The 22,711-nt window shown below is 38.5% G+C and overlaps 1 protein-coding gene across 4 annotated transcripts in view; it reads right to left on the minus strand.

Moving 5' to 3' along the window:
* Positions 1 to 370: 370 nt before the first annotated feature.
* The window catches only part of LOC136863028 (transcription factor Clamp), a 213,624-nt gene continuing 191,283 nt past the window's right edge, over positions 371 to 22,711 (minus strand). For all 4 annotated transcript variants that reach the window (XM_067139346.2, XM_067139343.2, XM_067139344.2 and 1 more), the window contains one exon: positions 371 to 3,282. In XM_067139346.2, coding sequence (XP_066995447.2) covers positions 1,566 to 3,282 — 1,717 coding nt within the window. In that variant the 3' untranslated portion in view covers positions 371 to 1,565. The remainder of the gene's footprint in view (positions 3,283 to 22,711) is intronic.

The raw sequence follows: 22,711 nt of genomic DNA on the forward strand, positions 1-22,711 counted from the left end.
GATGCTCAATTGATATGTTTCACCCATCTTCCAACACTGTTAACACATCCATGCATACATTTCCATATGTACACTAAGTCTGTGTGTATTTCATCAGCAGAAATATCTTTTTAAATAAGGAATTGAATGAAGAAACAAAACATCGCTGTCAGCTATTTTGTAACAACTGCTGTACCCACGTAATGAAGGCTGATATCACAATACCTGAATGTATCAAGTTTGTAGATTGCAGCATGTACTTGGTAATACTACAGTACTCAAAACAATTTTTGATGGTGTCCACCTTTTCAATATAATTTATTTTTCTTTACAAGTAGAATCTTTGCATTAACTGAATCAATGTAAATGTAAAGATTCTACTTGTAAAGAAAAATAAATTGTATTGAAAAATTGAACACCATCAAAAATTGTTCTGAATAATTATAATATGACAGCTCAATATGGACCAAGAAAATGAGATTTATAACATGTAATACTAAAGTACATCGAAGGTTTCTGATTTTTAAAATTTTTAAATGTTGCTCATTAATCTCAGTATGACTTTTGTATTATAACAAAAATGAGAATAGGAGAAGCAAGGGGAAACATCTTATGCAAGTGAACATGATGTACTGGTAGAGAAGAAAAAGAACACACCATGATACATAATGGAAGATTGCACAAAGAGGTCACAAGGTCTAGAAAATTAATCGCCTGCATGCACACATGCACAAAAAGACATGTATGAAATTGGACGAGGAAGAAGAAAAAAAATATTTACAGAGAAATTTTGATCGGACAAATCGTTGAGCTTCCCAATCAAAATTTCTCCAGTAACCATCAAATATTCATTTAGATTCTGTATATCCTCCACAATTCTTTTCTTCATGTTGAGCACCCTGTATTACTTGCAGAACACCGGTTTAACCTTTCTTTTCTTCAATGTACATTAGAATACTGATTTTCTTTGTACAATGGGCAGATATAAAAATACACATACAATAAGGATGCTTTTGTATTGTTTACAATGTCTCCACCTTTGATTTTCAAATTTAAAAAGAGCATAAAAGTGTGAACCATGTCTGTCTTCCTCATTTATAACCAGTAAGTTATAAAAGTCATCAGCATATACTAACAACACTGTCGTCTGATGTTTCGACAAACATGCCTCATTACCTTAGGGCAATAGTGGAGACCTGGCTTATGGTAGATATGATTGTTAAATTGCACATACTCTCCTATTTCTTGCATTTCAACTACCTCATTCCTTCATATACAGCAAGTTAAGGTTCACAAACAACTATTAACAAGGACAATAGCATGCCTAACACCACAACTTCTGTGACATGCATATGTGAAGATCATTCATATGTATGCCTCAAATTTAGTGATGTAATATTAATGTGGTGTTCACAATAGTCGCCAATAGCAAACCTCTACAACGTAAACGAAATTATAAAATTATTGCCGCAGCAATCTATAAGTCTATATACATTCTGTCCTTGGACCCTACACTATAACATATCCTCTTCAAGAATTAAATCTTGATATTTGGGTCCTGCTAACTCATTACTTGTAAGTTTATCTCATTGTTTTTCATCATGAGGACGAGAACATCCAGGAAATGCAATTGGCCCACCAACTTCACACTTATATAGTTCATCTATACCAGTCTGAGGGTTATTGTTTGGATTGCCAGGAGGATTTGTATTAGTACCAGTATTCACATTATTGGTGTTGTTACCTGCACCCTGATTATTAGTCGGAGTATTATTCGAAGAACTATTAGCAGAATTGGCTGCCGATGTCCTACCATACTTCTCATGAATGCTCCGGTGTCGTTTGAGAGCAAACCTGTCGGAGAAGCCCACTTCACAGATGTCGCAGCGGTGAGGCTTTTCGCCCGTATGCACCTTGGCGTGGTTCTTGAGGTGTGTGGCTTGGTTGAAGGCCGAGCCGCACACATCACAACGATATGGCTTCTCACCTGTGTGGATGCGGCGATGGTTCCACAGAGTGGAATGGCGAGCGAATGTCTTGTCGCACACCTCACACTGGTAAGGGCGCTCCCCTGAATGAATACGCTCATGGTTCTTGAGGTGTGGAGACTGCGAGAATTGCATCCCGCAAACGGCACACTTGAAAGGTTTCTCGCCGGTGTGCACACGGCCATGGTTTTTCAGGTATGCCGCTTTCGCGAATGCAAGTCCACAAATCTCACACTTAAATGGCTTATCACCACTATGTAGCCTTTTATGGCTCCAAAGACTTGAATACCTCGAGAACGTACCATCGCATACGTTGCAATGGAAGGGTTTATCGACACCCGTGTTGTTACGTGTACCACCGATAAATATTATTCCAGAACCGTTGCATTTATGACACTTTGTTACACTAGCAACACCACGACGTTTCACTGGATGGTGACCAGGTTTAATGGTACTTATTCCTGAAGGATTATTGGCCACCGAATTTCCAGCTCCTTCGGCTCCAGAAGCATTTCCACCACTGTACCCTGCCCCAGTACCTCCTGGATTATTCCCGGCCCCAGCAGAATTTATTTCCTGACAGGATTCACATTTAACGAACTTGCCTCCTTTCTTTCCCTTTCCAGGCCCACTAGCACCCCCATGATGCTCACAGCCTAGTTCTACACCACATGAATCACAGCACTTTACCTGAGTATGCTGCTGATTCTGACTGTTCTTCCCATGCATTCCATTCTTATGACTTTTTAATTCACCAGCCAGATTGAAACTCGCACCACATATATCACAAGTGTACTGTCGTTCATTGTTACCAGTGCTCTGCGTCCCAGCATTTGTCACATTTGCTGTATTGTGAATTCTTTTGTGATGGTTCAGAAGAGAGAGATGTGTGAAGACAAGACCACACACATCACATTTGAATGTTGCAGTAGATGCTGCAGCTGCTAGGGACATCTGATTGACCAGTGCATAATTATAACCAAATGGCTGAGCGACGTCAAAGCGATAACAACCTTTATCGTCCCCACCGATACCACCAACAGGGACTCCCGAAGCTCCTTGCTGTTGATGGACTTTCTGCAGCATGTTGACATTGTAGCAGAATGGGAATTCAGAAGCTGGATTAGAATTCTTCTCTACTTCCTTACTCTTATCAGTTGCTCCACCATACATCTGTGCATTGTTTCCCTGCTGTTGCATGTTTGAAGGATCGAACATGGCTGCTGTCTCACTCTTGCAGTTTACAGTGTTGTTGCCACTCTCCAAACAACTGCCACTGTTGAAACGGGCTGATGGATGCTCCGTCTGAGTGAACCTAAAGTAACATATGGTGATGTTATTACACCTTAAAATAGATAGCACTGAAAGGGTTTAACTATGCTGGGCTCTGTAAGACACATATGAATATGATGCTCCTAATAACTTGGAATTACCTTCGATTATTAAAATGAAGTGAGGCCATTCATGTTGGGTTCTGTAAGATGAACAAATAGAAATGTGCAAATGAATGGCAAATACTGCTAACTGCATGCTCCTTGTATCTTCACACTCCTAGGTCCTACATAAACTTCTGTAATATAACAAAAATTCCAACAACATTTCCTTCCACCTGAAATCAGCACATCATGAAATACAGGGAGTTCAGTCACTTGTCTGTAAGCCCAATGTTATAATACGAATCATCCAATCAAACAACTTTCGATCGAGACAAAGAAGAATATTACGACACAAATGACCACTTATTCTGAGTAAACAGCATATTCACAGTGTTTAGGAGAACCAAATGGCCATATAACTAAAAGAATCACAAGATATTTCCTCTATCTGTTATATTCATGCAGATATAGAAAACAAAATAGAACAGAAGGAAGCTCCATAAATGATTGTGTGAGGTAAACCATCTTGATATAGGCATACTGATATTTAAATTAAACACAAGTAGTTTAAACATGAATGTGGCTGATATGTTATTTATATAAGGATAGTAACTTATTATTTCTATTAAATAAAATTGTAAGTGAGTCTGAATTGTCAAAATTCAGATAATTACTTCTAAGCAGCAAGCACAAAATATTGGACATTCCGATGTAACATTTCAATAATGAAATGCTCTATTATGTAGGTATAGAACTTACCATTTCTTTCAGAAATTAGCTCATGCAACACCAATCAATCATCAGTAATCTGCATTTTGGACTGTCGCCCATGTGGTAGATTCCCTGCCAATTGTTTACCTACCCTTTTCTTAAACGTTTTTAAATGATGATGATGATGATGATGATGATGATGATGATGCTTGTTGTTTAAAGGGGCCTAACATCGAGGTCATCGGCCCAAACGTTTTTAAAGAACGTAGAAATGTATCAAACATTTCCCTTGATAAATTATTCCAATCACTTACTTCCTGTCCTATAAATGAATATTTGCTTCAATTTGTCCTCTTGAATTTCAACTTTATCCTGATATTATGATCCTTCATACTTTTAAAACCACCACTCAAACTTATTCGTCTACTAATGTCATTCCGTACCATCTCTCCATCGACAGCTTGAACACGCACTTCTTTGAGCATCTCATCTCCTTACTCCCAAGTATTCCCAGCCCGAAGTTTGAAACATTTTTGTAACACTACTCCTTCGTCAGAATACACCCAGAACAAATTGTGCAGCTTTCCTTTGGATCTTTTCCAGTTCTCATATCAAGTATTATTGGTGTGAGTCACATATACTGGAACCATACTCTAACTGGGGTCTTACCAGAGACATGCCCTCTCCTTTACATCTTTACTATAACCCATAAATACCCTCATGACCATTTGAAGAGATCTGTAACCTTTCTGAACAACCTCATTAATATGATCACCCGAATGCAGATCATTCCCTTTTTAACAACTAGGTACTTACAGTGATCCCCGCTAGGAAATTATCAATTCATCAACACAGTAATTAAGCCGGAGATGACTTATCCTCTTGGTGAAACTTACAACCTGACTTTTCATCCTATTTACCATCACACCATTGCCCGCTGTTTATCGCACAACATAGTCTATATTTCCTTGCCATTGCTCACAATCTAGCAACTCATTTATTACACTATACAGTATAAGATCATCAGCAAATAGCCTTATCTGTTATTCCAGTTCAACACTAAGGATAATATGATGGCAGACATACTGATGAAAGAAGAATTCGTAAGCTACAAAAAAGTTAATGATGAGAAACATTAAATTCTAGGTGTAAGATCTGTAGAGATAATAAGCAACTCAGCGCTTTTTGAGGTGTACAGACATGCCAAGGCTGGCGCTGATGCAAAATTATTTGACAAGATAATCTGATATGTGAGCCAGCCCCGTGATGTACGGGTAGCGTGCTGCCTCTACCCGGAGTCCCCAGGTTCGATTCCCGGCCAGGTCAGAGATTTTCACTTGGATCTGAAGGTTGGTTTGAGGTCCACTCAGCCTACGTGATTACAATTGAGGAGCTATCTGACGGTGAGAATGTAGCCCCCATCTAGAAAGCCAAGAATAACAACAGAGAGGACTCATCATGCTAACCAAATGACACCCCGTACTCTGCAGGCCTTCAGGCTGAGCAGCAGTTGCTTGGTAGACCATGGCCCATCGGAGCTGTTGCCTAATAGTCCTACTTTCATGACATTCCTTTCTATTACATTTATTTTTAACTATGACATCGACAGCTTCATGATCACTTATACCATCTATCACTTCACTTGCTCTATAAAGTCATCTGAGTTTGTCACCACCACATTTGGAATATTTTTTACTCTAGTTGGTTCCATCACTTTCTGATTCAGCTGCCCTTCCCATATTAACTTATTCACCATTCATTAGTCATGCTTTCAGTCATTCACATGGTACATACAAGTTAGTTTATTTGTTTAAAAGAGTTATAAAGGAGGTACATTAAGGGAAACGGAATGGACTAGGGAGCGATGATGACAGTGTAGAACTAGAAAAGCGGCTGGAATTGATAAGATTTCTGGGGATATATGAAAGACAATGTGTTGGGATATAGTACCATATCTGAAGTACTTATTTGATTATTGTTTGCATGAAGGAGCTATACCGAATGAATGGAGAATTGCTATAGTAACACCTGTGTATAAAGCAAAAGGTCACAGACATAAAGCTGAAAATTACAGGCCAGTCAGTTTAACGCGCATTACACGTTAAGCTTTGGGAAAGCATTCTCTCTCATTATATCAGACACGTTTGCAAAATTAACAACTGGCTCGATAGAGGGCAGTTCGGGTTTTTGGAAAGGTTATTCCACTGAAGCTCAACTTGTAAGATTCTAGCAAGATATAGCAGATATCTTTGATTCAGGAGGTAAAATGGATTGCATTGCGATTGACCTGTCTAAGGCATTTGATAGGGTGGATCATGGGAGACTAGTGGCAAAAATGAGTGCATTTGGACTTGACAAAAGAGTGGCTGAATGTGTGGCTATAATTCTAGAAAAGAGATCTCAGAGAATTAGAGTAGGCGATGCTTAATCTGACCCTTATTCTGTATACATCAATAAATAAGTTACAAGATTGTGAGCAACTGCAAAATGACCTCGATAATGTTGTGAGATGGACAGTACGCAATGGTATGATGATAAAAAGGTAAAAAGTCAGGTTGTGAGTTTCACAAATAGGAGAAGTCCTCTCAGTTTTAATTACTGCATTGATGGGGTGAAAGTTCCTTATGGGAATCATTGTAAGTACCTAGGTGTTAATACAAGAAAAGATCTTCATTGGGGTAATCATATAAATGTGATTGTAAATAAAGGGTACAGATCTCTGCACATGGTTATGACGGTGTTTAGGAGTTGTATTAAGGATGTAAGGGAGGGGGGCATATAAGTCCCTGGTAAGACCCCAACTAGAGTATGGTTTCAGTATATGGGACCCTCACCAGGATTACTTGATTCAAGAACTGGAAAAAATCCAAAGAAAAGCACTTTGATTTTGTCTGGGCAATCCAACAAAAGAGTTAAAAGAGTAACGTTACAAAAATGTTGCAAAGTTTGGGCTGGGAAGACTTGGGAGAAAGGAGACAAGCTGCTTGACTAAGCGGTATGTTACCAACATAGTTAGTCCGTTATTAGACATTAAAAATTTTCCAGCTAACTCATTCCTGGTTGCCAGCATTTCACCCCAGTGTGCCAAGTTGAGCTCATCGGTTGGTAAATAGCACACCGTATTTACTCGCATATTAGACCCCTTCACCCCCCACTTTTAGAGCCAAAAAAAGTACAGGGGGGTCCAATATGCGATAACCTCTAATTCTGTGCAGTGAACACATGACGTTTAGGCTATAAGGAGCTATAAATTGTAAATGTAAATATTCTGCACTATTCTTTAACAAACTTATGAAGGTATTTGAGTGTGCTGGATATTTTCAATGAAAGGTAGTATTTCTGTCCCTATTAATCATTACCTCAGGTTCCGAAAACCAAAAAAAATAGAACCGAGGTCCTATTCCATTATTCCATGCACACAGTATTCAGGCGCAGCCAGCCTGCTTTAAGCACTCTAATTTGTTCAAAGTAAACGTGCCGGCCCACCTCGACACTCGATGAAGAGCACCACGGTAGGATTTCATCGGGGTCCGCCTACGGCGCACAGGAACCACACGCGGATAACCGCAGCAGCCGCGCGCTTTCGACTCGCCACCACCGGCAGGACGTCCCAGGAACCGTGCCAGTTAGACACCGACGAAAATATTCTGCACTAGTCTTTAACAAACTTACGAATGTATTTGAGTGTGCTGGATATTTTCGATGAAAGGCAGTATTTCTAAATGTAAAAAGACAATAAATGGGAAACACGACTTTTAGGACTAGGCCTACATATAAAAGTAAATACAGTCAGTTTTAATTACTCTAATATCACGCCATTCATTACATCTCATTAATTCCTCTGATGATGATGACATAAAGAAGGGCATACGGTCGTAAAAACTCGCTACAAAGATTCGTCTCGCTTCATGCTCAATCCCGCAGACTTTTCTCGTAATATATTATCATATTATGCAATACTGATACAAAATAACTTAATAACCAGTCATTTGTCTCCGAGTTGAGCAGCAGGCCTACCACACAGTAAACCTGAGTAAACCTGATCACTGCTTTCATTTGAATTATCGTCTTGTGCCGCCAACTTCCCTGCTACTGGCGTGTCGTCATTCCAAGCGACATCATCTTCACTGCCATCTCATCAGCCAGGCACTGCAATCAAGAGCATTCGAGGTTCCGACCTTTTGAACCTTTTAAAAATAGTTTTGTTCCCGACTATAGAGTCCAAACAGTGTGAATCTATTCCCAAACGGTTTCTGGAGATGTCTTTGATACTTCCAGTTGGTGTATGTATAGCAGAAGCCACTCCTTTAGAATGAAGCAATGCAGAAAGCATGCAAAACCACCAGCAGATAACTAGCGTATCTTACGAGTTGTACTTCCGAATATAATACGTAGTGACTGGAAGCATTCTTTTGATAACTGCGGCTGTTGAAAGCCAGACCCTTATTTTTAAGTATATCTCATGCTTGCTCTCTACATTTATCACATCAGGATTTACCTAAACAGCTGTAAATGAAATAAGAGAGACAGCATTGTTTAGGTTAAGGGACACTGGGACTGAAACTTCCAAATTCTATATAAACGGAGGTACAGCTTTGAAATTTTATGTGCTTATGAATAGTCATAATATAAACCACTGTGGGGAATTTGAGGCTTGCAAGTTGATTATTTCTTGAGATATTAATTATTTTGTACATTTATACGTGCAAATTAATCAAGAATTTTAAAGGTCTGCCGCAATAAACCAATCAAGATAGTGTAACTTTTAGGTAATATTCTGTTGCACTAAAACAATTAGAAGATACCTACGGATTCGTTTTTGGATTGTATTAATGAGTATGAAGAAATAAATTATTTTCATATCCAAGTTTTATTCTACAAAAAATCTTCAATTTTTTAAGTTTGAATTCTTTTTGCAGCCAGACCAAACGTGCAATCCTAAAATCGATTCGCAGGTTTATAGACATTGCAATGAAGATAATACATGCACATTTTGAAAGCAATATCATGAGATTTATGGTGCGTGTAACATTTTGAATGCCTGAAAAAGTGAATCAGAAAAAAAGCAATTTTCTGAAATAATGGACAATTTACAAGGTTTCAGGTTACCAAAGACATTTGAACTGTCCTGCAGCATAGGTGATACCTGCCTTCTTCTGTTTTGCACCTTCCTTCATTTTGGTCAGTTTCACCTTCCGTCGACATGCCTTTCGCTTCTCCATTGATGACCGCAGACTTTCATACTTCCTGCGACTGTCACATCTTTCAAGTGGTTGCACTGTGACATGAGATACTGAAGTTCGTGTTATTCCTGATTTCAACTCTCTTGTTGCACTAAATCCCATGTTGAATTCTGCTACATCATTACAAACAGCAATTTCAAGTCTCCTCCATGAAATACAAATCTATTTTGGGCACTTCCTCCAGATAACAGAATGCAGAGGCTCATTCTGATTTTGAGTAGCACCCCGGATGCATCTGGATAGTAGCTCATCTGATGTCAGTCTTTCATAAACAGGCATAATCTTTACAACTAAAGGTTCTGAAAGCTTTACAGCCATTTTGTCATGGCTCTATGGGGTTTTACCCGCTGTGATACTTGACTGTAAAAGCACCAAGACTCAGAACCTTCAGGACACTTCCTGTACTGGGCTTACTGTCAGTTGACATGTAGTGGCATAGAGTGGCATACACTGCTTTCTTCATATCTGCAATATTAGTTATGTTTTGTACTATTGCATTCCTATAATAATTTGTAAGTTTTGTTATAGTAGCATTAGTAAGACCTCCTGTACGACCACCAAGTTGTACACCTTTCAGCTTCCAAGTCTGTACCACCTGTCGCAAGCCTGTTCCCATTCTCTTTGTTACATGGTTGACACATTCCTCCACTAGAAAGCAGCACAATGCAGTACAACAGATGTAGGAGGCCTCTTTGAATTATTCGTATGAAATGAAATAAAGAAATCTCCTTGAATACACCACTAATGTGCGCTGATCGTGAGTCGAACGAAAGTGGGCGTTTAAAGGACTGCACACCAGGCATTTGAAAGCTATGCTAGAGCTTTAAACATGGCGGAATTCTGATAAAAAAACACTGCTATCTGATCCACAGGGGTCAGGAGTGTATTAATATGGAAAAAACTAAAAATCAATATTTTTCATATATTTTGCCAAAATTTCAGTCCCAGTGTCCCTTAAGTGTGCTATCGTCCTGACAGTGCCAAAAGATCCACGACGGAAAGAATAAAAATAAATAACAGGAAAGTTTGCCGCATTTATGGATATCTACAGGTGTGGCGGTAATGTGTTTTATCATCATTATGTTTGATTTCATATGTTCGTTGTCTCCATTTTCTTATTAATGCATACCCTACTATGTTTTGTTTGGCGTCTCCGAAAATCGTTAAAAGTAAGCGGAAAAATAACATCATTATTATTATTATTATTATTATTATTATTCGCTAATCGGCCAACTAGGGACCACAATATGTTTCATTATACATTCTAGCATTTACTCAGTTTTCGAATGATCCAGAAGGTTTTCATTAACTCGCTGTGTTGTCACGGTGTTCATCCGACCACTTTGCACCTGTTGCCACTTCACTTCCTGGAAAGTCCCAAAAGTCACAATGCTTTTTCTAAAAAAGTCCCTTTTGTGTGCATTATTATTATTATTATTATTATTTGTTAGGTACGTTGGCGAGTAAAATAATCGTTATGATTGGGTAGTTTTTATCACGTTTTAAACATTATTCTCTCCAAAAGATTCCTGTATTGGCCTGAGTTACGAGATATTATACGATCGCATTTTTAATGATCTTCCCTGCTTATGTTAATAGCAACAACCGTGAATATTTCTCAATTTAAAGTAAACTCGTTTCCTCATCCCGAGGTGGTGCAGCTCTTTTTAGGGGAGTTACAGGTGCCATTTTTACAGCATATCAACCTTCCTGCCATTTGTAAATCTCTGGCAGTACGGTACCGGCAATCGAACCCAGACTCCCGAGAGCAGCACCTAATTGTGCTAACCATTACGCTACAAAACACAGAAATATAGCATGACTGACGCATGCCTGCAATGTGCAGTTCGGACACAAACTATTCACCTATTTGTGCGACGTCATCACAGCTGCACTAGGCCTATGCTACGGAGGCAAAAGCTTTTTAACTACAAAACACAGATGCACCGCATGACTTTGACGCGTTTTCATTGCATGGGTCGTATGGACGAAATTATTCACAAATTTGTGCAATGTCATCAGAGCTGGAATAAGACTTGTACCTGCTTCGAAGTGGAATCATTGTTCTTCTCTGACGAATTAGGTGCGGGGTGGGGAGTCTTGTATACAAGATTTTGTTTCCATTTTCTTCGTCTCGAGAAGCCCAGGGGGGGGGGGGGGTCCTAATATGAAGGGGGTCTAATACACAAGTAAATATGATATTCATTTACATGAAGGGGAGTTAGGGATTGGAATAACTTACCAAGGGAGATGTTCAAAAATTTCAATTTCTTTGAAATCATTCAAGAAGTGCCTAGGAAAACAACAGATATGGAATCTGCCACCTGGGTAACTGCCCTAAATGCATATCAGTAATGACTGACCGATTGATTGATTGATTGATTGATTGATTGATTGATTGATTGATTGATTGATTGATTGATTGATTGATTAATTGATGCAAACCAACAAATAATAATATACCATCAATACATTTTCTATGAATTTCCTCCAATGCAAAAATAACTTTTCCTACGTTCATTGCACTCATACAAACAACCACTTGTCCCATACAACTATAACTAAAGGTGTTCACACATTAGAAGTTGATCTCAAACACAAAATATCCTTGACATTTGATCAATCAAGAAGCAGTACCTGGGCTTGGTCTACCACCATGCTTGGTTTTGTACGTATGTCAGCATGGTCTCCAATCTGCTGTTGGAAGGAATAAACTGTGAGTACGATATGAAGTAGCGGCTTCTCAATGAGTGAACCCAGCAGTTGTCGATGTCCTGTGCAGCCAAGCACATTAATTCAAATATGCACATTTTAATGCTTTCTGTAGGTCACATGAGCTAATTTCTGAAAGAAATGTTTTGGTTCATTCAATTAATGTTTTCAAAAAATTTACACAAGATTGGCGATTCCTCAGCGTGCGAACATCCCTTGTAAAAGAAAATTATTTTTAATCCCTAAGTATTATACTGAGATGTAAATACAATCAACAAATGCATGCACTAAAGAACAAATAAACATTACTAACCAGATTGGTTGTAAGGTACATTTATCTCAAAACACATTTATGAAACTTCAGAGTTCTTGAAATGGGCAAAAAAATTAGCCTAATCCAAAAACTGGACTCTTCACTTGTCCAGTTTGCTAACCTGTCAGAAAAAAGTGTTCAGTTCATATGAGGAGGTAAGGTGACCTCAGACACAAAATACCCTTGACTTTCGATCAATCAAGAAGCTTGCTCTACCACCATGGTGGGTTTTGACAAAGTTGGCAACATGGATATCGACTAATGTATATTTTATTTCTGAACATAATCTTGAAAAGATTTGTCAGGTGATTGAAAGTCTATTAGTATTATGAAGCTGCTTCACTTTTGAACAAAGTTATACTCATGCACATGTAAAAGCATATTACAGTAGCTTACCAAACACAATTACAAAACTGGAAAAAGGGAGTAAATTTCATGTTGTATTTTGAAAAAGGTCACTGAGGAATCACTTGGGAAGATGACAGATGTGCCATGAGAAAAGGGGTTAACTGTTGCTGAAAGGTGCAAGTAAGTAATGAATGATAACAGGTGTTTAGGAAAAGTTAAATACATTTGAAGCCTTCTTGAAAGTGCACATTCTGCTGTTGATGTTAACGTGAGTCCACAGCTGTAATTGTTTTATGTATGCGCCATTCTATTGTACTGAATATTCTCTTAATGCGATCACTAGATAGGAGCTAGAAAATTAAAAAAAAAAAAAAAACAACACCTAGATGTTTCATGGCACCACGAAAAGTAAGAACTTGTTTCGAAAGTTAATATCCATTGTGTGATTAAAAATTGAAGTACAAATAGTAGGTGTATAAAATGCTCTATTTATTTTTTCTGTTTTTGAACTTTTATTGCTAACTCATAAATAACTTACCTTTTAAGTCTACACATTAGCATATGCTATTCTCTTATGATAGCATACTATCAATAGGCAATGTCGAGTATCTGTCTGATTTATGAACTGGACAATCGAACAAATTAAATGTAATGCATTTATTGGAATAAATTAACAACCTGGATAGGTTTGTTAATGAAATGGTAAACTTTTGTTTGCTAATCACCTTTTCTCCTGTTTGCACCCAATTAACAACTCTGCAAGGCCGTGGTGCTTTGAATATAGAATTTCTGTTTAGAATTAAGTGTACCAAATTTTGAGGGTTTAACTACTCTGCAGACATGATGCTTAAATTGACCACTTAGTAAACTTCTTAGAAACATTACGACCGAGCTCGAGAGCTGCAGTCGCTTAAGTGCGGCCAATATCCAGTATTTGGGAGATAGTAGGTTCGAACCCCACTGTCAGCAGCCCTGAAAATGGTTTTCAGTGGTTTTCCATTTTCACACCAGGCAAATGCTGGGGCTGTACCTTAATTAAGGCCATGGCCGCTTCCTTCCCACTCCTAACCCCTTTCCTGTCCCATCGTTGCCATAAGACCTATCTGTGTCGGTGCGACGTAAAGCAACTAGCAAAAACAAAAAAACAAAAAAAAAAAACATTACGTATACATACATACATACATACATACATAGATACATACATACATACATACATACATACATTATCATTATAGACTGTTGTGCCTTTCAGCGTTCACTCTGCAAGCCTCTGTGAATTTACTAAACGTCGCCACAATCTTCGATTCGCAACTAGTGTTGTTGCCTCATTTAGTTCTATACCTCTTATCTTCAAATCGGTAGAAACTGAGTCTAACCATTGTCGTCTTGGTCTCCCTCTACTTCTCTTACCCTCCATAGCAGAGTCCATTATTCTCCTAGGTAACCTATCCTCCTCCATTCACCTCACATGACCCCACCACCGAAGCCGGTTTATGCATACAGCTTCATCCATGAAGTTCATTCCTCCTCATTCCGAGTACCCTCCTGCCATTGTTCCCACCTGTTTGTACCAGCATTCATTCTTGCTACTTTCACGTCTGTTACTTCTAACTTATGAATAAGATATCCCGAGTCCACCCAGCTTTCGCTCCCATAAAGCAAAGTTGGTCTGAAAACAGACTGATGTAAAGATAGTTTCGTCTGGGAGCTGACTTCCTTCTTACAGAATACTGCTGATTGTAACTGCGAGCTCACAGCATTAGCTTTACTGCACCTTGATTCAATCTCACTTACTATATTACCATCCTGGGAGAACACACAACCTAAATACTTAAAATTATCGACCTGTTCTAGCTTTGTATCACCAATCTGACATTCAATTCTGTTGAATTTCTTACCTACTGACATCAATTTAGTCTTCGAGAGGCTAATTTTCATACCATACTCATTGCACCTATTTTCAAGTTCCAAGATATTAGACTGCAGGCTTTCGGCACAATCTGCCATTAAAACCAAGTCGTCAGCATAGGCCAAACTGCTTACTACATTTCCACCTAACTGAATCCCTCCCTGCCATTTTATACCTTTCAGCAGATGATCCATGTAAGCTACGAACAGCAAAGGTGTAAGATTACAGCCTTGTCTAACCCCTGTAAGTACCCAGAACCAAGAACTCATTCTACCATCAATTCTCACTGAAGCCCAATTGTCAACATAAATGCCTTTGATTGATTTTAATAATCTACCTTTAATTCCATAGTCCCCCAGTATAGTGAACATCTTTTCCCTCGATAGCCTGCCATATGCCTTCTCTAGATCTACAAAACATGAACACAACTGCCTATTCCTCTCGTAGCATTTTTCAATTACCTGGCGCATACTGAAATCTGATCCTGACAGCCTCTCTGTGGTCTGAAACCACACTGGTTTTCATCCAACTTCCTCTCAACGACTGATCGCACCCTCCCTTCCAAGATGCCAGTGAATACTTTGCCTGGTATACTAATCAATGTGATACCTCGATAGTTGTTGGAATCCTTCCTGTTCCCTTGCTTATAGATAGGTGCAATTACTGCTTTTGTCCAATCTGAAGGTACCTTACCAACACTCCACACTAATTTTACTACTCTATGAAGCCATTTCATCCCTGCCTTCCCACTATACTTCACCATTTCAGGTCTAATTTCATCTATTCCTACTGCCTTATGAAAATGGAGTTTATTTACCATCCTTTCCACTTCCTCAAGCATAATTTCACCAACATCATTTTCCTCCTCCCCATGAGCTTGGCTGTTTGAAACACCACCAGGATGATTTCCTTTTACAGTGAGATGATGTTCAAAATATTCCCTCCACCTCTCCAGTGATTCCCTGGGATCTATTATGAGTTTACCTGAATTACTCAAAACACTGTTCATTTCCTTTTTCCCTCCCTTCCTAAGATTCTTTATTACTGTCCAGAAAGGTTTCCCTGCTGCTTGACCTAGCCTTTCCAGGTTATTACCAAAATCTTCCCATGACTTCTTTTTGGATTCAATAACTATTTGTTTTGCTCTGTTTCTTTCATCTACATATGTATAGGTTGACAAAAATACATCATGCTCATCAATATCTGCCCTGTCTAGTGGCAGGATCTGTTATGTGCCTTTACTGTCTCCATTTTGTTTAGTTGCAGGCCATGTCAGGGTGGAGGATTAGGCCTACTCTCTTCGTGTCATCAAATAGTTCATCAGCCAATTGTTTTAGTTGCCCTGGGTCTTCTTCCAGTGACTTCCAATGTGTAAACCATCTTTGCAGTAGTATTTGTTTCTGCTCAAAGCACATGTCAAAACCATCAAAGTTGGATTTTACCGAAGAGACAGTTGTGATGATACACTCTTAATGTCTTAACTGCTAATGGTCCAGAAAGGTGCCAATGTGTTTAACCTGAAAGGGATTCTCTAACATGCTTCCACAGTGAATTAAGTTCCTTTGCGTATCAGTTATCTAGGCTGGAATTCCCCCATACTGTTGGCTTTAGGTTTGAGGGCAACAATCCATTTTATTTAATTCCCTTGACTCTCTTAAAATATCTGTCTACTTCCAATACTTTCTTTCAATTCTTTGCCTGATGCCTCTCTTCTTTAATATTTTAGATTGCCTTACCAACTTTGTTATTTTCACAGATATTGAAAATAGTAGGTATTAATAAAAAGAGAGTACAGGTACTTCATGTGCTCATAGAATTTTATAGATCAGAAATTGAAAAATATAAGCCTGTTATGAAAATGACTGAATTAATGTAGATTTGGCAGTACTACTTTTAATCTCAAAAAAAAATATACTAGTTCTACACCGAAGAATATCTTAACGACAATTCACACTGCATGGAAAATTCCCCTCAAAAATCTGTTAGGTGTCTTCTTCAGCAAACAGGAATTTCTTCTGGTTCTCTACACATGGCTACAAAGTTACTTGTACCTTAGCCCTATAAAGTTACTGTGGAGCACAAATTTACAGTAGATTAGATCAGGTGATTCTGAATGTAGGACTAGATTTTGTGGAAGGATTCTGAATGAAGTGCATGATGGAGAGATTGAAACTTATTTAATTTTATTCTCGGATAATGCTTGGCTCACCTTCCATGGATATGTTCATTCATAAAAGTGCCTAAACTGACATACCGATAAACCAAATCTGTTCAATGAGGAACCTTATTGATTAGAAAAGAGGTGTGTAGTGTGCAGATAGAGGTGACATATTAGATAGTGGTGACATAATAGTAGGTCTAATTTTTTTTTATTTTTTAGGACGTTATTATAGCAAGATCTGTGGGGGAGAGGGAGAGGTATTTGGCTGAATAACTGAGAGGAACCATAGTTTTGATTTTCTTCAGCAGTACTCTGTGAGGGCTCATACAGGCAATTCACAATGTGTATAACAATTGAGTTATCAGCACAATTCTCTGACCAACAAGACAAATCTGCACACTTCAGACGAACCAAAGGATAACACACCAATAAATAATTTTAATTCTTTGTTTTTATAAAACAACAACACCGATAGTCTTACGGCAAAAATAAGATAGGAAAGGGCTAGGAGTGAGAAAGAAGTGATCATGGCCTTAATTAAGGTACAGCACTGGCATTTACCTGGTTTGAAAATGGGAAAACCCAGAAAACTATCTTCAGGGTTGCCAACAGTGGGGAAAATCAAAGAGAATTAAGACATGTAATTGATTATGTTATAGGCAGATTATAGAAATGTGTGGAAAGTGAAGGTAAGCAGTTCAAGCATCTCCTTGCGTGACATGAGTATGTAAGTGTCCACGATAAGAAGTGAAGACGGGCAGTGTTCAAAGGAGAAAATCTTCATAACATGACATGACATAACATAACATAACACACCCCGTGGAAAATTCCTCTAAAAAAATCTCCCAGTCATCTTGGTCAGCAAACAGGAACAGGAACTTCTGATAATTCTGGTCAAATAACAACAAAGTTACTTATGTATCGTAATTTATTAGACTGTCTCTCTATTGTTCTTACAACTAACTCATGTTTAACACAGATGTCCATAGGTGAGAGCTAATCAGTCGATGTAGTTCTGGTCACTCTGTCATCAGGTAATTGGATAACCTTGTGCATGAATATATAATAATATTAGTTGATTGAACAATAAAAATTATTCGTTTTGCCCCTTTCAGGTGTCTGCTAACTGCTAACTTCACTGTTATTAATCCTAATTGGTCTGTTATAAAAACAATATCTACATTATAACTAATAATTTAGCATTCTTGATTTTTTGTAGGAAAATTTGCAATTTCTCCAGTTACCTCAACATCACTGGCATTCAAGTATTGGAGACAACAGCTGTAATATGTGGACTATTGATCTTGTAATGTTGTTTGAACCAATAAATTGGTGCTGCCAAATCTGACTGTTAGGTCTACAGACAGCAGTTTTTGTTACCCTGCACTCATTAACTTTGTGTGTCTGGTTCAGATAGCAAGAATAATTGAAAAGTATTTTGTGAATGCTTGGCTACAGTATTCCTACGAAACAAGACACGGAATATCATTTAACAAGACCAAGATCCTAGCAGCTATCACTTGGAATCTCGAAAGGAAAATCCGTGAGGCCAACGAAAAAAAACACACGAACTATAAGAATTTAGAAGAAGGATACAAAATCAGCAATTCTTGGATGCCTATCATACATCGATTAAGAGATACAGACCTCAACATGCAGGACGAACCTCTAATTACATAAGAGTGCAGGGAAGTCCCACTACCTGGCTGTGACACATACATTCCAGAATTCTTACAAGACACCCAGGGCGCTTACGTCGGCCACAGAGGGTAGGATATATAAGGCCAAGGTCAGGAACCACTCTCGTCGTTTGACTGCTGCCTGGGAGACTGATTACCTCGAATCGAGTAGGGGTATTTCAGTCGCCTTGACAAAGACTACTGCAATGTATTTGAAATGTCAGCAAACTGTACGGAATGTACAGAAAACAGCAACACGGTTCAACCTCGAAAGGGAACTTTATGGGAAGGAAAGTGATTGTAGCAGGAGATCTCAATTTACCAAATGTCAATTGGGAAGGTAATGCGAATGACAGGAAGCATGAACAACAAATGGCAAATAAGTTAATATGGGAAAGACAGCTGATTCAGAAAGTGATGGAACCAACTAGACGGAAGAATATTCTGGACATGGTGCTGGTAAAACCAGATGAGCTCTATAGAGGTCATAGTTAAAAATAAATGTGATAGAAAGGAGGTCTTAAAAGTACGAATATTAGCCAGTACCATATGGCTGATAAAACAAGCATGAGGGAGTTTTTAAAAGGTAACTATGATCAGTGAAAAATGGTAAATAAAAATTTAAACAGACTCTTGGATGGATTTAAAGTGATTGTTGAGGAACGTGAAAACAGGTCTGTACCTTTAAAGGTGGTAAGGAATGGTAAAGAATCACTGTATTATAACAGAAAAGACGTCAGCAATTTCCCTAATGCAAGAGTAGCCACTCCCAAGTCACCGATTCACGCCACACCCCCTGCGCATACTCCTAATGTCCTCAATGCTCCGCCTACCTCCCCTCTCCTGACCCAATCTCCGCCTACACAGACACATCCCTACAATACACGTAGCAGTAGGAGGAGGTGCAGACTGGAAAGAAAGAGAGTTAGAAATGGCTTTGGAAGTAAGAAAAAATTGAAGGAACTTACTAGGAAATTGAATCTAGCAAGGAAGTCAGCTAAGGATAACACATTGGCAAGCAAATTGGCAGTCACACAATTTTTTGTGGAAAAAAGGAAGGGTATGTATAGATACTTTAAGGCAGAAACAGGCTCCAAGAAGGACATTCCAGGAATCATTAATGAACAAGGGGAGTGTGTATGTGAGGATCTTCAAAAGGCATAAGTATTTGGTCAGCAGGATTTAACAACTGTTAGTTACAAGGATAATGTCCAGATAGAGGTGACTGATACTAATGAAATTTACCTATGATAACAACAACATTTACAATAAGATACAAAACTTGAAAACTAGAAAAGCAGCTGGCATTGACAAGATTTCTGGGGATATTCGAAAGACAATGGGTTGGGATATAGTACCATATCTGAAGTACTTATTCGATTACTGTTTGCATGAAGGAGCTATACCAAATGAATGGAGAATTGCTATAGTTGCCTCTGTGTATAAAGGAAAGGGTGACAGACATGAAGCTGAAAATTACAGGCCAGTCAGTTTGACATGCATTACATGTAAGGTTTGGGAAAGCATTCTTTCTGATTAAACATGTTTGCGAAATTAATAACTGGTTATGAGTCTCATTATGATAGCTGTATTGGAGTACAGAATGTAAAAGTTTCAAACAAATTTATTTAAAAACCACCATTCCAATACTTCACAATCTTTAATTTTTTTTTTTTTTTTTTTTTTTTTTTTTTTGCTATCTGCGTCACGTCGCACCGACACAGATAGGTCTTAAGGCGAAGATGGGAGAGGAAAGGCCTAGTAATCTAAACAATGTTCTTGACAGAAATAGCTCATCAATCGAACAAATCCCTAAATTACTCACAGACTTCAACATAAATACAAATAATTTCATGAATATATTTAATTATAAACACGTCAGCAATTTCCCTAATGCAAGAGTAGCCACTCCCAAGTCACCGATTCACGCCACACCCCCTGCGCATACTCCTAATGTCCTCAATGCTCCGCCTACCTCCCCTCTCCTGACTCAATCTCCGCCTACACAGACACATCCCTACAATACACGTAGCAGTAGAATAGCAACTGCCAGATCGTCTCAAACAACCAACAAGGCTAGTCACCTTTCTCTCAACACTAGGGGTAAGCGTTGTTAAACTTCAACTCATTATGAGAATGTTCTCTATGTTTCAAAACTTACATTTATTTTCTTACACATTTCAGTTTTCAACACGCACTACATTGCAAATTCTCCCACATCTAAGGCTTTATTGAACACCCTATTTGTTAAATCTACGCTAAACAGCTCACAACTACAATCTATTACAAAGATTATTCTAGAAGGAGACACAACACTTCTATAATGATGCTTCAAGCGCCTTTTGACCTTTTGACAACTCTACTGTAATTCTACGTACCTGATTCTCAATCAACAATGTTCAAAGATTTATTTTTCGATATTTGAATTAATCCACGCTTCATTAATATCATATAATCTGTACAATCCAAATGTATGTCAGATCATTATGACTATGTCTCGTTCTACAAATAACAAACATGTACTTTTTTAGACAAACACTAGTATTCATTCCATGTACATATAATGCTATGATAAGTTCACTATTGAATTTTAGTTGCATTTAAGCATTGCTTTCTCCATAGACTAGATTTTTATGACTGTTTTATCTTGTATTAAAGCATGTATTATACTTTAATGAGGAACCCAGTTCAGGGCCCTGACTTAGCTTTAGATTAAGTATGGCTGAAGATGCTTACAAAGCCTAAGTGAAACATGTCCCATTTTAACATATATGTAATATTTGTATCTTAAATTTAAAGATTGTAAAGTATTGGAATGGTGGTTTTTTAATAAATTTGTTTGAGACTTTTACATTAATAACTGGTTCGATAGAAGGCAGTTCGGGTTCAAGAAAGGTTATTCCACTGAAGCTCAACCTGTAGGATTCAAGAAAGGTGCAGCAGATATCCTGGATTCAGGAGGTCAATTGGATTGTTTTGCGACTGACCTGTCTAAGGCATTTGATAGAGTGGATCATGGGAGACTTCTGGCAAAAATGAGTGCAATTGGACTAGACAAAAGTGTGACTGAATGGGTGGCTATATTTCTAGAAAATAGATCTCAGAGAATTAGAGTAGGCGAAGCTTTATCTGCCTGTCTGGCCACGTTATCCTGCTACGGTATGGAGTAGACCGTACAGCCAGCGACTCAACGCCGAGTGTTGGGCGGCGGGAATTAACCTGACACCCTAAAGGAGCCAATGGCTTATGGCGGTGGAGCTCCCTTAGGAGGGTGATGGTCCCTTAGTGGAGGAAATGCCACTAGAATCCATCAGGTAGCATCTGTACTTCATGTTAGGAGCGGCTACCAACAGCGTCTGTTCTCCATGTTAGGGGTGGCTGAGTCTACAACAGCGAAGGCAAGGCGAAACCACACTGGTATAAATTCCCAGGAAATCACTATGGCAAGAAATCAGAAAGAAACGGCCCCTAGTCCCGGGCAACCCTTAAATGGGTGAGGGGTGCTAAGAATCTCCCAGTTCAAATTAGTGAATTCCGCAATAAAAATGGGGACTTGGAACGTCAGAAGTCTCTATGCAGCTGGCAAGCCTGACAATCTTATCAAGGAAATGGTTAGATTAAGAACACCATTAATGGGAATTAGTGAAGTTCACTGGCCTGGTGCAGGTAAATGTCATCGTGATGATGGTACATTCTTACTCTGGTAGCGAAGATAATGATAAAGATCATAGAAATGGAGTCGGAATCTTATATATTCAAAGAGTTAAAAACAGGAAGTGTACTCTGAAGAAAGTACCAAAACAGTTTTGTGTGTGGGTCTTGTATGAAAGATTTCACAGTTTCAAACTGCTTGGTGGTCTCATTTTTATGGTGGGTCTCACTACAAAACATGAGTGTCAAAGCTTCCCACTGCTCAAGAACTCTATCAATAGACTGAAAAAGCGAGAGCCAACTGCTACTAACATATTTCAAAATTTTGTGACCCTCTGTGCCACAAACAGCCTGATAAACTTTCAACGTGTTTTGCCTTTTAGAACTCTTATCATGATAGTAATATAACTGAACCAAAAAGTTCTCTACATTGACTGGCAACTGGGCTGCTGCTTTTTGTGCACACATGTGTATGAGATGACATGAACAACCCAGGACATAAACAGAAGAATGCCTGTCCTTCACAAATTTGGCAACACCTTTATTTGCCCCTATCATTGTGTATGCATTGTCAGATGAAAAAGAAATGCAATTTTCCCATGGAATGTCTAAAGAAGACAATTCACTATTAATAACAGGGA

Source organism: Anabrus simplex, chromosome 2, assembly GCF_040414725.1.
Source record: "Anabrus simplex isolate iqAnaSimp1 chromosome 2, ASM4041472v1, whole genome shotgun sequence".
NCBI lineage: Eukaryota > Metazoa > Arthropoda > Insecta > Orthoptera > Tettigoniidae > Anabrus > Anabrus simplex.